This window comes from Acinonyx jubatus, chromosome B4 (genome assembly GCF_027475565.1).
Source record: "Acinonyx jubatus isolate Ajub_Pintada_27869175 chromosome B4, VMU_Ajub_asm_v1.0, whole genome shotgun sequence".
NCBI classification, from domain to species: domain Eukaryota; kingdom Metazoa; phylum Chordata; class Mammalia; order Carnivora; family Felidae; genus Acinonyx; species Acinonyx jubatus.
Genome location: NC_069387.1, coordinates 62,680,923 through 62,697,838, shown reverse-complemented (window position 1 = coordinate 62,697,838; position 16,916 = coordinate 62,680,923). Strand labels below are relative to the sequence as shown.

The following is a 16,916-nucleotide window of genomic DNA, read 5'->3' as shown; positions in this document are numbered from 1 at the left end:
ACAGTTTGTGACTTCACACCCTGCATCAGGCTCTCAGCTGTCAGCACAGAGCCCACCTCAGATCCTCCATCCCCTCTCTCTGCCCCTCCCCCACTTGCTCTCTTCTCTCTAAATATAAAATAAAAAAAGAAAAATCATCTAGAACTTGGAAGTAAAGTAAAAAGATGACCACATGACCTTCACTGTCATACTAGGGTGTTGTCCCCCATGTAAGGGTCCATATATGCCTTGAGAATCATATTTGCAAATCCTTTTGGGACAAGGTATGTTCAGGCTGGCACTTGGTGAGCAGTAAGCTATTTCTGGATTGTAATGAGGAGCTTGATCCAGAATAGCAATCAACCCTTTTATTAAGTGCACTGTTTGTCCAGAGGATGGGACTTCTCCATGAAGGAAACTGCTTGGTTACATCCTTGCATGAGCTCCTAATCTCACTGACTAGCATTTTGAACAGCACTGCCTTAGAGAATCCTTTGGATCTGGGAAGTGGTGAATAATTTTGAATAGAAGGACCAAGAAAAAAGAAAAAGCAAAAATTACTCTAAAGTTTTCAGCGTTCTTGACCAGGAGAATTGTGATATTAGATAACTGTGGAGAAGTAGGTGTCTTATGAGAAAAATGAATCCAAATATCCAGTAGAAATATCAAACAAGCAGACTGAAATATTAGGACTAAATTTCTAATAAATGGTAGATGAAGCCATATTAAATTTATGAGAGAGAATATGGGGAGAAGAAAAGGAAGCTAAGGATGAAATTTTGTGCAACACTCATATCAGTAGACCATTTTGCCAAAAATCATTTCTTTGTTACATTACTTCACCATATAACTGATGGTTATATTAATAAGTTTAAGTATAAAATGTAGAGCAATTCATATTGAATGAGAGATCTATCCACCGCCCCCCCCCCCCTTTTTGTCAATAACTTTTAAAGATTTTGTTAAGTTCTAGCTGGCCAGTTTTCATTTTGTATTGAGAACTTAGACCACCTATGTCAACTGTTGGGACTGAGAACTGAGATTGCTTAACGTCAATATAACTTTTTGCTCCAGGAAATTTTTGCAATCAGTTTATCTAAACAAATGTTTGGTTATTAGGGCAAACATTTTGATTGTTAGAGCAAACATTATGTTTATCAGGATAGATTGTTTCATCGGGGCTTACTTTGAGACCCTGTGTCGTGTCCATCAGTCTTATACTATTATGTTACAAATTTTGTCTCATCCTAACCCGTTCCCCATCTTGGAGGGAGAATCCCAAATGTACTCTTACATAGCTTTCCCCTATTGAGACATTACCCAGACCCTGTTAAACCCTTGCTGCAGTAAATTTAATAAACTTTCTTTGACCAACAGAATTTTAGATAGTTTTTGTGAGCCATTTAGTAAATCTCATAGCAGCATTTTTCAAAATACTAAATTGTTTCTGTCCCAACTCCCTTATGTTGCTGCTGGAGGGAACTGGAGCAGAAAGAGGAAACTGTTTACTGTGGGGAATACGTGGCACAGGCTGCACAGCTAAGCTCAGAGAAGAGGACCGTAAAGGCCAAGATGACAAAGACTGAGGAAGAGACATGGGGGAGCAAAAAAGATGGCACCATGGAAAAAAGTTTAAAATATAGCTGAAATCTGCTTAAGGAAAATATAAGGGGAGTGACTGTCAGTGTAGAATTTGATTTTACCTGTCTTATATATAAACAGATACATTTTTAGCCTGGTCTTGTTTCATGGATACTGGTAGAAGAACAAAGTCTCCTAGGTCAAAGGCACAAAGGACTTTATTATTCATTGCACAGCAAGCAACATGAGCATTCGCATGTTTATGTCACTTCCTCTTGACCTCCAAGACGCACAGATGCAACACAAAGGGCTCAGATGGATGCCAACACAAACAATGGGTTGCATTCCAGGAGAGAAACACAGCCCAAATGAATGTCTACTCAAGCAACGAGTTACATTACAGAAAAGAAACACTGAATTTAGGGACTCTGCCAATGTATAGTAAGCAGTAAGCAACCTCTTTGTCCTGGAAGGAGATATTACTTTATGGCACAGGTCTGCTTATTATAAACACAACTCTGTGGATGGCCCGGATAAAGCATATCAGGGCTGTGTATTCTTGTCATTCCCAGCAAGACTGGTAAGATGATGAAAAACCCATAAAGAACTGCCTTTCCTAACATTCCACTTTTTGGTCCTACCATCTTGGCTTCTGACAAATTATCACATGAGTATGATACTTTTTCAGCCACACTGATTAATTTGATCAGCAGAGGCTAGGACCAAATGTAATGAGTTTGTAAAATACAACATTTAACTGAGTCTATTAATAGAGCTCCAAGAAGCAGGGTGAGGTCAACCTGCAATATTGACCTCAGCTGTGTTCCCAGGAGCCCAGACTCAGCTGTGAATAAATCCCAAGGGAAACCGGTAGGTCTTAGGCAAGAGGTAGTATAAGCCCAGGATAGTATCCATTATGACCTGCACAAGGAAATTGAAGCTTACCTGTTAATCTTTAGTGATATGGTCAGTAATTACGGGGATAGTAGATGAGCCAAAAAGAAACCCTCAGCCCAACTGAGAGATATTCCATGGCCTATTCTTCTCTACATACAACCATATAAACCAAAGAGACACAGGTCACTCTAGTCTGGATTTATTGTTAAACTCGATTTGGATCACTATGACATCGTTTTGCTTCTGCCATCTGGGCAGTGTCGCTGAGTAACTGCAACCTTCCTTATAATACACAGAAGTTCAGGGCCACCCATATCCACAGACATTTTTCTGTTACTGCACATGGACAGAGATAAGAAACCCAGCAGCAGATCAAATTGACAGCTACAGCTGCTGCTTGCCTCAGGTGGATCATAAAATTGCTTTGGCTGGAGGTGGAGAAAGCAACAATTTTTTTAAAATATTATTTTGGGTGACAGCACAGATTGCTGTAAATGGGGAGAACATTTGCTACCAGATCGCAAGGAGTCTCCTCATATCTCCAGACCAGGCCCACAGAACCTTTCTTCTTCCTCTTCCATAAAACTATGTTTCCATCAGTATCCAATTCTCATCACAATATTGTTAGATCTAGGATTTGATTTTACTTGATTAGACTACTACTGTTTCATGGATACTGGCAGAAGACCTACGATTTCTGGGCTAGAGACAAAGGACTGTGTTACAGCACAGCAAGCAGCACAAGCAGTTTGCCTCAGTTACCCTTCTCCCCCAAATCCCATGAGGATGACACAGAGGTCTCAGATGGATACCTGCACAGTGGGTGTATTACAGGAAGAAAAACACTGAGTGTTTTTTGTATCACACAAAAACAATTGTGTGATACAATTTTATAACAAGCAGTAAGCAAGCTTTCCTTTGGGTTGGAGGGAGATGATACCTCATCTCTCAGTTTAGTTTGCTGCAAACACAACCCCCTTGAGAAATGCTCCAAATAAAGAGCGGTTGGGACCTTACATTCATGGCATACCTATGGAAGTATGAAAGATTAAACTGTGAACACCAGCCACAAGTAGGAAAACTATCTCTCACCTCAATTTTTAACACAATTTAGCAAATTTATGTATTTTTAAAAATACATGAATGTCTCTCTCTCTCTCTCTCTCTCTCTCGCACACACACACACCATTTCTTTCCAAGAATTGTTGTAGAATTAATGGAGATAGAAAGAACTTTTACTGAAAAGTAAGCAAACTTAAAGTGAACAGTTTATTTTAAAAGAACCCAAGTACATATTTAAAAGAAAAGGAGTCACCACATTTCTTATTAATGGCATACAGGTATTTGTTAAATGGATGTGAACATTGATGATATTTGAAAGACTTACAAAAGGCAGCATGAGAAGCTCCAAGAATATGTCCCCCAGTAAAATAAGCATAAAAGTTGAAAATTATAAAAACAACTGCCTCAAGTCTCCAGACAGCTTCCTAAGGGTATACAGCAAATGAAGAAATATTCATTCAAGATAATCTTTTAAAACTCAGTAAGAACAAGAGTCTGGCATTGGAACTATAACTCCACTCCAGGTGGGTATGGCCAAGGTGATGGGGTTACCTCTCCCCCCAGCTCCTACTCAGAGGCCTCAGTGTTTTCCTGGGAAGGACAGGATGCCAGCATTTATCATCACACTCCACCCCAGATACTTGTGCACAGGCTAAATTATGGGTGAGTATGGTCAGTGATTGGGGGATTGCTACCTCCACCTAGCCCCCACTTATCAGGCAGCTCATTTGTGGGTGGAGGTTCCATCCTAAACAAGACAAGCCAGGAAGACCAGAAGCTAATTCCCAGCACCCTGCTCCTAGAGTAGGGGTTTCACTCAGATGAAAGTATATCATCATCCTTGTTCCCAGTTCTGAAATTCTGGCTTAAAGATTTTTCCCAGGAAGAAAGACAGACTGCAAAACACAGAACTCCAAAGCTGTCAAGAAAATGACTTTATTTGAAACAGAGGGTGGGGGGAGTTTAAATAAAAGTAATTACAAAGAGCCTGAGAGCTTCATGTGAGATGCAAGCTAAACCATAGGCCAGGAAGTTTACCAGAGAGAACCGGGGAAAGGAACATATAACAAGAGCCTGCCTGGGGTCAGAACAAGCCTTAAACACTGACCTCTGAAACTAATCCTACAAAGGAGTCCAAAATGAATTGGATGACATTATGGAGCAATTTATACCCCACGCATTGTTGAAAACATTAGAGCAATCGATCTGTAATGAGTGAAGGCTGACAGCGGGTGTGATATTAATACAGACTTAACAAAATAATCAGAGAGAGAGATAGTCAAAGAGACCCCTACTACAACCGCTGACATCCCAGGGTAACAATGCTTACGTCCAAGTCGTGCCCACTAAGGAGCAAATCAGAGGTTGCATACAGTCAGGAAAATAGCCTTAGTCCAGTCATGTCACTAAACAAACAAGTAAATAATCACAAATCTGTGGCATCAATATCCAGAGTTACTGTATTATAGTATCTAGACTATGCTGTTTTTGAAAAAAAAAAAATTGCAAGACAAAGAAACAGAAACTGTGACCCATACACAGAGAAAAAAAATAGGCAAAAGAAACTGCCTTTGAGAGGACCCAGGTGTTGGACTTAGCGAGGGCTTCAAAGAAAGTATTATAAATGTGTTCAAAGAACTAAGGGAAGTCATATTAAGAAGTAAAGGAGAAAACTACTTGGCAGTTCCTCAAGAAGTTAAACATAGAATTACCATATTACCCAGCTTCCACTCCTACGTATATACCTAATAGTACTGAAACTAGGTACTCAAACAAATACTTATACACATATATTCATAGTAGCAGTATTCACAATAGCCAAAAAGTGGAAACAACTAAATGTCCATCACCAATGAATCAATAAACAAAATGTGGGGATGCCTAGCTCATTCAGTAGGGCACAGGACTCTCAATCTCGGGACTGTAAATTCTCTACCCACGATGGTGTAGAGATTACTTCAAAATAAAATCTTAAAAAAAAAAAAAAAAAACAAGCAATCCCTATCAAAATAACACCAGCATTCTTCACAGAGGTAGAACAGACAATTCTAAAGTTTGTATGGAACCAGAAAAGACCCCAAATAGCCAAAGCAATCTTGAAAAAGAAAACCAAAGCTGGAGGCATCACAATCCCAGACTTCACACTGTATTACAAAGCTGTAATCAAGGCACAAAAATAGACACTCAGGTCAATGGAACAGAATAGAGAACCCAGAAATGGACCCACAACCATATGGCCAACTAATCTTTGACAAAGCAGGAAAGAATATCCAATGGAATAAGACAGTCTCTTCAAGTGGTGCTGGGAAAACCGGACAGTGACATGAAGAAGAATGAACCTGGACTACTTTCTCACACCATACACAAAAATAAACTCAAAATGGATGAAAGACCTAAATGTAAGACAGGAAGCCATCAAAATCCTCAAGGAGAAAGCAGGCAAAAACCTCTTTGATCTTGGCCAACTTCTTACTCAACATGTCTCGAGAAGCAAGGGAAACAAAAGCAAAAATGGAACTATTGGGACCTCATCAAAATAAACTGACAGCAAAGGAAACAATAAGCAAAAACAACAAACTAAAAGGCAACCAACGGAATGGGAGAAGATATTTGCAAATGACATATCAGATAAAGGGTTAGTATCCAAAATCTATAAAGAACTTACCAAACTCAACACCCAAAAAACAAATAATCCGGTGAAGAAATGGGCAAAAGACATGAATAGACACTTCTCCAAAGAAGACATCCAGATGGCCAACCGACACATGAAAACATGCTCAACCTCACTCATCATTAGGGAAATACAAATCAAAACCACATGAGATACCACCTTACACCTGTCAGAATGGCTAACATTAACAACTCAGGCAACAACAGATATTGGTGAGGATGCAAAGAAAGAGGATCTCTTTTGCATTGCTGGTAGGAAGGCAAACTGGTGCAGCCACTCTGGAAAACAGTATGGAGGTTCCTCAAAAACTTAAAAATAGAACTACCCTACAACACAGCAATTTCACTGCTAGGCATTTATCCAAGGGATACAGGTGTGCTGTTTTGAAGGGGCACATGTGCCCCAATGTTTATAGCAGCTCTATCGACAATAGCCAAAATATGGAAAGAGCCCAAATGTCCATCGATGGATGAATGGGTAAAGAAGATGTGGTATATATATATATATATATATATATATATATATATATATATATACACCATGGAGTATTACTCAGCAATCAAAAAGAATGAAATCTTGTCATTTGCAACTACGTGGATGGAACTAGAGGGTATCATGCTAAGCGAAATTAGTCAGTCTGAGAAAGACAAATATCATATGACTTCACTCATATGAGGACTTTAAGATACAAAACAGATGGACGTAAGGGAAGGGAAGCAAAAATAAAAAACAGGGAGGGGGACAAAACATAAGAGACTCTTAAATATAGAGAACAGAGGATTGCTGGAGGGGTCGTGGGAGGGGGGATGGGCTAAATGGGTAAAGGGCATTAAGGAATCCTCAGATTGAATAACAATCTAAATTCCTTTTCATGTTTCATAATAGCTGATATATTGGACTACATCCTGTCTGTCTAAATGAGACTGACTAGTCCTCCTCCCCCCCTCCATACTTATTCACAGTTAGCTGAGTCTGGGACTCTGGCGGGCACTGTTGAGGTCATTACTGCAGATTGGCCTTATCTTACTATTTAGGATACTATTGATAGTAGCCTTAATTAAATGCTTTAAGAGACAAATTGAACAGATTTGGTTTCTCCGTTTGTTGGTCAAATTAGAGTAGCTGACTGAGTGGTGTACTTATATAAATATTTGAGTTCAGCCAAGAACATGTTGGGTGGATGTTGGGAGAGGCAATCTGCCATGAACCTACTGGTTATGCCAAGAATGTAAGGCTTTGACTACTCTTTACCTAGGGCATTTCTCAAATGTGTTTTTGCAGCAAATACTGTCTCCTTCCAAAAAAAAAAAAAAAAAAAAAGCAAACTTGCTTCAGTTTACCATAAAAGTTGTGAGTCACCCAAGCTCGTTGTTTTTCTCAAGCATTTATCTGGGCCCTACCTATATTACACGGTAGGACTTAGAGGGCATGAAGAGCCAGCATAAATGTGAAGCTCTGACTACTGCTCTTGTCATGTGTAATAAAGTCCTTTTTCTTTGACTCAGGAATCTATCTTCTGCTAGCACTCATGAAATGGTAGTAGGCTAACTTGCAAGCTTGTAAGTGGGGGAAATTCTCAGACTCTGCATAGTTCTTGACAACTGCAAAATTCAATTCCAGGTAGTTTTTAAGTCAAAAAGTGAAAAGCCGGGGTGCCTGGCTGGCTCATTCAGCAGAGCATGATCTCAGGGTTGTGAGTTCAAGCCCCACATTGGGCACAGAGATTATTTAATTAAAAAAAAATTTTTTTAAGTGAAAGATAAAACAACACATTTAGTTAATTTTTCCTAGAAGAAAGCATAGCAGATTAGCCTAATGAACTTAGGACAGTGAAAGAGTTCATAAACAGAATGCAAAAGAAACTTGCCATAAAGAAAACATTAGACTATACTTCAACATAAGACATGGGAAAGAGAGTGAAAAGGCAGTCCACAGAATGGGAGAATATAATTGCCACATATATAACCAACAGAAAGCTCATGTCCAGAATGGAAGAGGAACTCCTACATGTCAGTAAGTAAAATGTAGACCCAAAAGAAAACTGGGCAGGCTACTTGAACAGATACTCCACGAGAGACTATCCAAATGAACAATAAAGAAATGAAAACATGCTCAAATTAATTCATAATAAGGGGTTGCAATTTTTTTAATGTTTTTTTATTTATTTTTGACAGAGAGAGAGAGAGACAGAGAGCATGAGCAGGGGAGGGGCAGAGAGAGAGGGAGACACAGAATCCAAAGCAAACCCCAGGCTCTGAGCTGTCAGCACAGAGCCCAACGCTGGGCTCGAACTCAGACTGCGAGATCATGACTTAAGCCAAAGTTGGATGCTCAACCAACTGAGCCACCCAGGCGCCCCAATAAGGGGTTGCAATTTAAAGTCACATTGCATTGCTGCCATATATTCATAAATTGGCTACAATTAAAAAGACTGATAATGCCATGCTGACAAGGATATGGATTCCAGGAACTTTCACTAATTGAAGATAAGAATCAGTACAATCACTTCTGAAGACTGTTTGGCATGAAGCTAAACATATGCATACCCTATGAGCCAGCAATTCCACTTGTAGACATATACTTGATTAAAACAGGCACACGTGCACCAAAAGACCTGTCCAAGAGCATTCATATGAATATAATTTATAATAGTAAATTATAAACCACCCAAATGTTCACTGACAATAGAAAAGACAAATTGTTCAAACAATGGAATAGTATACAGTATTAAAAATGGACTTGAACAAACTCAAAATTAAAATCAACTTGGGACACCTGGGTGGCTCAGTCAGTTGAGCGTCCAACTTCAGCTCGGGTCATGATCTCACAGTCCATGTGTTCGAGCCCCACGTCAGGCTCTGTGCTGACAGCTCAGAGCCTGGAGCCTATTTGAGATTCTGTGTCCCCCTCTCTCTGCCCCTTCCCCGCTCATGCTCTGTCTCTCTCTGTGTCTCAAAAATGAATAAACTTTAAGAAACAATTTTTTAAATCAACTATAGCTACCTGCAACAATGCAGATGAATCTTGTAAACATGTTAGCCAAAGAAGCCAAAGAAAAATGGTAGAACAACGTTAAAACCAGACTGAATACAATCTAATGTGAAAAACATTAATGTGGATAGAGAAATTACTTACTGAGGAAAGGAATATTCTAGAAGAAGAAGAAATAATGATCATGAATTTGCAACTAACACCAAAGTCTTATTAAAAGGAATGTCATTACATACAAAGACAATTGATACATTCAGCCATGGTAGGAAATTTAATATACTACATTTTACAATTATAGAAAACAATACTCTGTTATTTACACACATATACTTTAGTAGTAAAAATATAATAAAATCATGGACAGAAACTGTTTTAAAAGCTGTTTAAAAAAAAAAACTTCATGGTTGTGGTTGCCTCTACCAAGGGCAATAAAGAGTAAACCTATGTAGGTGTACAAAGGAGGCTTTAATTTTATCTGAAATGTTTTATGTCTTAAAGATATTTGACACAATATGATAAATAATAAATTTTAAAATTCTAGATTTATGATGCAAGGATTTTATATCATTCTATTTTATTTTTATGTATTTAAATTTTTTCATTATAAAACAGTAATGTACAAAAAGCAAAAACTAGTAGAAATGAAAGTAACTTCATACGGGATTAATCACTGGATTCTACTCCTGAAATAGTTATTGTACTATATGCTAACTAACTTGGATGTAAATTACAAAATAAATAAATAAAATAAAATATCCCCCCCCCCCAAAAAAAGAAAGTAACTTGATTTCAAAATACAAGCATTGTATTGTAAACTAAGAATTCTACAAATTTAGTAGAAAAAATAAGAACATAGATGAGTTGGGGCAGCTGGGTGGCTCAGTTGGTTAGGCATCATGCTCGCCTCAGGTCATGATCTCATGGTTCGCAGGTTTCAGCCTCACATCGGGCTCCGTGCTGACAGCTCAGAGCCTGCAGCCTGCTTCAGATTTTGTGTCTGCCTCTCTCTCTGCTCCTCCCCCACTCATGTTCTGTTTCTCTCTGTCTTAAAAATAAAAGTAAACATAAAAAAAAGAATATAGAAGAATTAATACTATCCATAAACAATCATATGTCCACATAATATATTTGTGTGCATACACATATACATACATGGAGAGATATAGTTAGACAAACATGCATAATGGAGAGAACATTACATCTCTTAGAGAACATACATTCTCTAAATGTTTATAGAGCAAATACAAATTCAGTCATATATTTGGCCACAAAAACAACTCTTACAAATTTAAGTCAAAAAATAGTAAAATAGGCAAAGGATATGAATAGACAATTTAGAGAAATAGGCTATCCAGATAGCCAATAGGTTCATGAAAAGATGTCAAATTTATAGTAAATAGAGAAATGCAAATTAAAGTAATAATGTACCACTTTTCACACATAAGATTTTCCAACATTCAAGAGTAGGTAGACTTTTAAAGCAGTGGTGAGTGAAAAACTAGATAAATCTATGACAAATACCACATATATAAATTAGAAATACAAGCATGTTAAAAGGACACATACATCAAAAGGGTACATACTAGACATTAGATTCCTGGATGATGGAGGATGTGATTGGGAAATGGAGATAATGGAAATGAAAAATTAAGTAAAATAAACCTATTTCCTGAGGGATGTAGAGAAATAGGGTAGATATAATAAATATGAAGTGTTATAGACTTTCTAGAAAACAATCTGACAGCATATGTTAACATGTCCTAGAAGCAGTGGAATATCATATATAGGAGAATGACTAAATAAATCATCCACACTGTGAAATGTTATATAGCCATGAAAGGAGCATTAGAACTATACTTGATGCTTTGAAGAATTTTGTAAGATATTATTGAGTTAAAGAGGGTATAGAAAAGAGTACACAGTGATGCCATTTTAGGAAACAATGATCACCCACCCCCCACAACCCTTTAAATGTGTATGTGTGTATGTTTGTGTGTGTGTATGTGTGTGTGTAAAAGCATAGAAAAAAATAAGAAAGAACATACACTAGATATTAGTGGGAGGAAGGAAGGGGAAAGGATCAGAGAGGGAAATTCACGAATGTAAAATTATATATATGTGGGGATATTTGTAGTCAGAAATTTAAGTAAGGTTTATATTTATTTGTTTGTTTAAAGTACGAGGTTCTCAGATAGTTGGAATTTCAGGCCACATATGAGATATGTTGGTCATATGGGTCTTGGTTATTGCCTGCTCTGATAACCCTACTCTAGGCATATACAACCCTGGTTGTTATCTCCATGATTTGTACTATTTGTGCAGTCTTCATGGTCATAGTTCTTTCATGATTTCATTACACAAATAATTTTTAAGAAAAATCATGAAAAGTTTGCTGCATGAATAGATAAAACTTGTCAATTAACAGGCCCTAGATCACTGTTTATTTAGGAATATGTAACAGAAATGTTAGTAGTATGTCTTAGGAATTAGAGAAAAACTTAGGACTTAGAAAAAACTTTTTTTGAAATTTAGAATGCATTTTAGTAAATGAGGTATGCTGAGAAAAAAAATGTGAGGGAAGAGCCTCTGGTCCACAACTGAGTACACACTAGGCTTTTAAATCTTACCAAGCTTATGTTGCAAATATTTATATTAAATGTACACCCTATTTATGAAAGGACTAAGTGCTAACAAACAGCATCAAATATTAGGAATCAGTATAGGTACCATGTAATTTACTATATTGTTTTGTATTTCAGATGCCTTTGGTGCTTCATGAAGAATATTTCCAGATATATCACAGACATTAAGCCTTTGCCTCCAAACATAAAAGACAGACTGATTAAAATAATGAGTACCCAGGGGCAGATAACAGATTCAAATATAAGTGAGGTAAGAGTATGTATATTTGTAAAGCAAGCATATTATATTTTACTATTTAGATATGGTTTCAGATTTTTAGAGCAATGGCATATAGTAGGTTAGTAATAATGGTTTTTTTTTTAGGTTTAGTAATAATTTCAAAATATAATAAAACATTGGGGTTCTTTTTTTCTCTGCATATAACCAAATGTTTATGTGTAATAGTTACCTAAAAATCTTCTCCCACCATTCTTTCATCTGCTTCCCTTGTCTTCATCATACCAGCACCCTTGATCTCTACATTTTTTAAAAGTTTTAAGCTTTTTGAACTATTATAGCTCAATAAGGCTGGAAAAAATTAAAATGCAGGGTGAATACACAAATGGCAAAAAAAAAAAAAAACCCACAGTAAGAAATATATGTTCTATTATGCCTCTGGTACACAAACCACATTTACATGTAACATACTGTGTGCAGTACACTTGAATATTTTCTATTTTGTTCTATTATGTCTTATTTCAATTTACAAAAATGTTGATCAGAGTCCACTACGTTGGTTTTATCCACTCATGGCTAACAATCAGCAGTTAAAAGCCTCTCCTCTAAACTCACTCTTCTGGATACCTCCCTACTGCTAACTAATGCTCACTCTCCCTCCTTACAGCTAAGCTAAAATTGGCTATTCTGTAAGGCAATAAGTATAGTAAAGGCCTCCAACCCGATTTGAAATCCTAGCTTTGCCACTCTCTAACATTGAGCGTCAGTGCCCTTAACTATAAAATGGGTTTGCAGCCATCATCACTGTCTTCGGAGACTCTAGTCTAGACTAGACTAGTCTACTATAGAAACTCTGGTTCTAACTACCAACTGCTGACTTTAGTACACATTCTGCCCAAAGCCCGGAATCAAAAGGGAACAAACTGTGGTGATAGCACTCCAGCACATGACTGTCCCTGTGACCTCTCTTTGTAATTGCACTTACATGTGCCATTAGTGTTTCTTTTAACAGCCTGAGGTACCTGTAATGCTTTGATTTCTTCATGTTAGCTTGCACTGGAACATAGACATTTTAGTGTTGCAGTCTGCTTGACTCAATGGAGGTAGAATAATATCCCCAGGTTCTTACTGCCAGTGGTTCTGTGGATATATATATAGTTTGTGTATGGCTCACAGAAGAAACATTATGAAACTACAGAAAATTGATGCTTTTCCTCATTTCCCCACTATCCCCATTTTGTTCTAACCCTTTAGCTTATATTGGAGTGGCTTAAATGTTCATTTTATGACCATCCTTAATATTCATTTAAACTTCATTTTACCTGAATAGGAAAGGGCGAAGGGGTGAATGAGATAGAGAAAAAACAGAAGTATGCTTTCTTTAGTGCTCTCTCTCAAATCCCTGTCCTATAAAATGGAGTCCTGCTTATGAAATTATTCAAAAAGCCAGATCTAACATCTGTTGCAAAGTTGAATGCATCATTGGATGGCTCTTTTTGAAATATTTCCTAAATCTTTTTATAGTTAGATGGAGGAGGCCTTTCTAAACATGACACCAAAGTTAGAAACCAAGAAGAAAACTATTGATGGATTTGATTACATAATAATATGAAATTTCTTACTGCAAGAAGAAAAAAAAAAGAAACAAAGTCAAGTAACAAACTAGGAAAAATATTTGCAATACACATGTAATTCTATAGGTTTGTAACAAACCAATAAGAAAAATCAAAACAAATACTAAAACAGAAGAATCAGGAAATACTCAAAGGAAAAAATATAAATCACTATCAGTGTATAAAAGTATATTTAACCTCATTAGTAATAAAAGTCACAGTTTGTCTTTCAGTTTGGCATTGCCAGAGACTTAAAAAATAATAACACCCAGTGTTGACAATAGTGTGGCCAACAGTCACTTTGTCTCCTGTTGGTGGGAGTGTAAATTTATAAAAACCTTTTAGGAGGACAGTGTGGCATTAACTATCAAAAGTCCTAAAAATGTACTTACTATGGACTCAAAAATTTTAGTCCTAGTATTTTTTCCAGTTTTATTGAGATATGATTGACATGTAACATTGTGTAGGTTGACAGCCTACAACATAATGTGATGATTTGATACATTTACATATTGCAAAATGATTACCACAATAGGGTTAGTTAGCATCTGCATTTACCGTTTACTTCTGACATGAATCCCAAGAAATAATAATCAGGAAAGTACACAGGTATGCTCATCATAATACCATTTATCATAATAGTTGACAGTTACATATAACACATAAGCGAGACACCTTTATTTGTCACAAAATATTCTACCAATTTTAATAAAGAGGGTATTGAGGCGCATACACACACACTCACACACACACACACACACACACACACAAACCAGAATTGGATCACACTCAAAGGGTTCAAACTCAGGCAGTCTGCCTCCAGAGGACATGTTCTTAATTACTATACTATATTGCCTCCTAACTCAGCCTAAATGTTCAACTGAAGTGTTTGTCAATGTAGGATGCATTTAATACATTATGGTGCATTCATAAAATGGAATCATATGCAACCACAATAAGTTGTTTTTGTAAAAAATGCTCATCTTATATATAATCTGATCCCATTTTTCTTCAAAGTTTTTTTTTTTTTTTTTTTAAGTCAAAAGCCACCAAAACTAAAATGCTTTTCTCTGGGCATTGGTATGATGGGTAATTTTAGTTATAGTGGATAAAATCATAGCCTTTGGAATTGGAAAGACCTGGTTTTCAATCTTAGCTCTGCTTCTTTTTTGCTCTGTACTTTGTGTTACTATTTAAGCTCTGGATGCCTCAGTTCCCTCCTTTATAATATGGTAATGACGAATCTCTCAGGAGTGTTTATGTGTTTGAGAAAGAGAGAATACTAAATGGCATCATGTATATAATGTACTTAGTACTCTTCTTATTTTTATAATTTGTCTATATTGTCTAAATCTTTTCAGTAATAATACATTACTTTTACATTCAGAAAAGTAAAGTTAGTTCTACTTTGGAAAAAATAAAGTAAAAAGAACGCCCAAGAAAAGAGCTCAAAACCCTTTGAAATTGATTTGCTATATTTGTTGCTTTCAAGTAAACATTCAGAAATACTGGGTCTGCTTGTACTAGCTCCCAATAAGAATGAAGGAGGTAAATGTTGTAGATAAGTAATATTCATATCCTATAACCATTCAGTGTCTAAGTGATTAAAGACTCATACCTGCTGAGCAGAGGCATGTAGCCAGGATCTCTAATAATAGTCAAGATCTACTGAAAAAAGATAAGCACGTGCCACCACCTCGATCCTGCTTCTCAGGTCCCAGCAAAGATTTTGGGGATGCTAGAAGCTGCACCTCCAGTTAGAAGTGGGCTTGTATTTTTCCTGCCTTACATATGTGTCTCCACACAGATATGTCTTTGTATTCTCTGCTACATTTTCCATCCACCATTTATCTGATGGGACCACCAAAACACTGAATATGGAATAAACATTTATATTCATAGGAAAAATTAATTTTTAAATCATGTATTTTTTATAGATTTTACATCCTGAAGTCCAAACTCTAGATCTACGGAGCTGTGATATTTCAGATACTGCTCTCCTGCACCTGTGCAACTGCAGAAAGCTGAAGAAATTAAATTTAAGTTCCTCAAAAGAAAACAGAATTTCCATAACTTCAAAAGGTATGTTTGTTAACACTGAATACATTGGTAGACTACTATTCCTCATCTAGTATAATTTTGGAACAAAGAACAGGAAGGAGGGGTAGTAAATATGTCAAAAATGAGTATGAAGATATCAAAGAAACAGAAACTGTATTTATCAATAAAAATATTCAAACTAAGGGGTGCCTGGGTGGCTCAGTCAGTTATATGTCTGACTTCAGCTCGGGTCATGATCTCACGGCTCATGGATTCAAGCCCCATGTCAGGCTCTGTGTTGGCAGCTCGGGGCCTGGACCTTGCTTCAGATTCTGTGTCTCCCTTGCTCTCTGCCCCTCCCCAACTCAAGTATACACACACACACACACACACACACACACACACACACACACTCTCTCTCTCTCTCTCTCTCTCTCAAAAATAAATAAACATTAAAAAAATGTTTAATATTCAAACCAAGCTAAAGAATCCAAATTAGAGTTCCTGCTTATAACCTTTGCTGAAAGTTAAGAATACACTAAGTCACTACTTGCAATTTAAACATATTTAAAATAAACATGGATGTTTGTTTGGATGTCTGTATTTTAAATATTTTTCCTGGTATAACAGAATAAGAAATGACCAGTTCATACTTTAAGGCTTTCTTGATGCAAAATTACAACAGAAAGTTAAATCATCATCAGAGTAAGCTTACTAAGTACTCTGCTATCAGTCTGTACAATGCATAGTTTATTTTTTGTTTTTATGTCTTTTGATTAAAAAAATTTTTTATTGGAGTAGGATTGACATACAATGTTACAATAGTTTCAGTGGTACAAACTTAGTGATTAGACAAGCCTGTACATTATGCAAAGCTCACCACAAGTGTTGCTTCCCTCTGTCACCATGCAAGACCATTACAATACCATCAACTATATTCCCTACGCTGTACCTTTCATCCCCTACAATGCATAGTTTTTAATAGCCAGTCAGACTGCATTTTTCAGTGTCACTATTGCATGAATTACAGAGTTTTTGCCCTTTTTTTCTATCAATATAGAATTTTAACCTTTCCCTTCAATATAAGAAAGAGAGACTATCGATGGATGAATGGATAAAGAAGATGTGGTAGGGGGAAGGGGCGTTGAGGAATCTATTCCTGAAATCATTGTTGCACTATATGCTAACTAACTTGGATGTAAATTTTAAAAATAAATTAAATT

At 36.7% G+C, this 16,916-nt stretch overlaps 1 protein-coding gene across 2 annotated transcripts in view; it reads left to right on the top strand.

Moving 5' to 3' along the window:
• AMN1 (antagonist of mitotic exit network 1 homolog) overlaps positions 1 to 16,916 on the top strand; it is a 58,337-nt gene that overhangs the window by 10,697 nt on the left and 30,724 nt on the right. The window contains exons 2-4 of one of the 2 annotated variants that reach the window (XM_027035861.2): positions 1,458 to 1,609; positions 11,941 to 12,073; positions 15,591 to 15,735. In XM_027035861.2, coding sequence (XP_026891662.2) covers positions 1,575 to 1,609; positions 11,941 to 12,073; positions 15,591 to 15,735 — 313 coding nt within the window. In that variant the 5' untranslated portion in view covers positions 1,458 to 1,574. The remainder of the gene's footprint in view (positions 1 to 1,457; positions 1,610 to 11,940; positions 12,074 to 15,590; positions 15,736 to 16,916) is intronic. The other variant, XM_015074941.3, reaches the window with a different exon arrangement.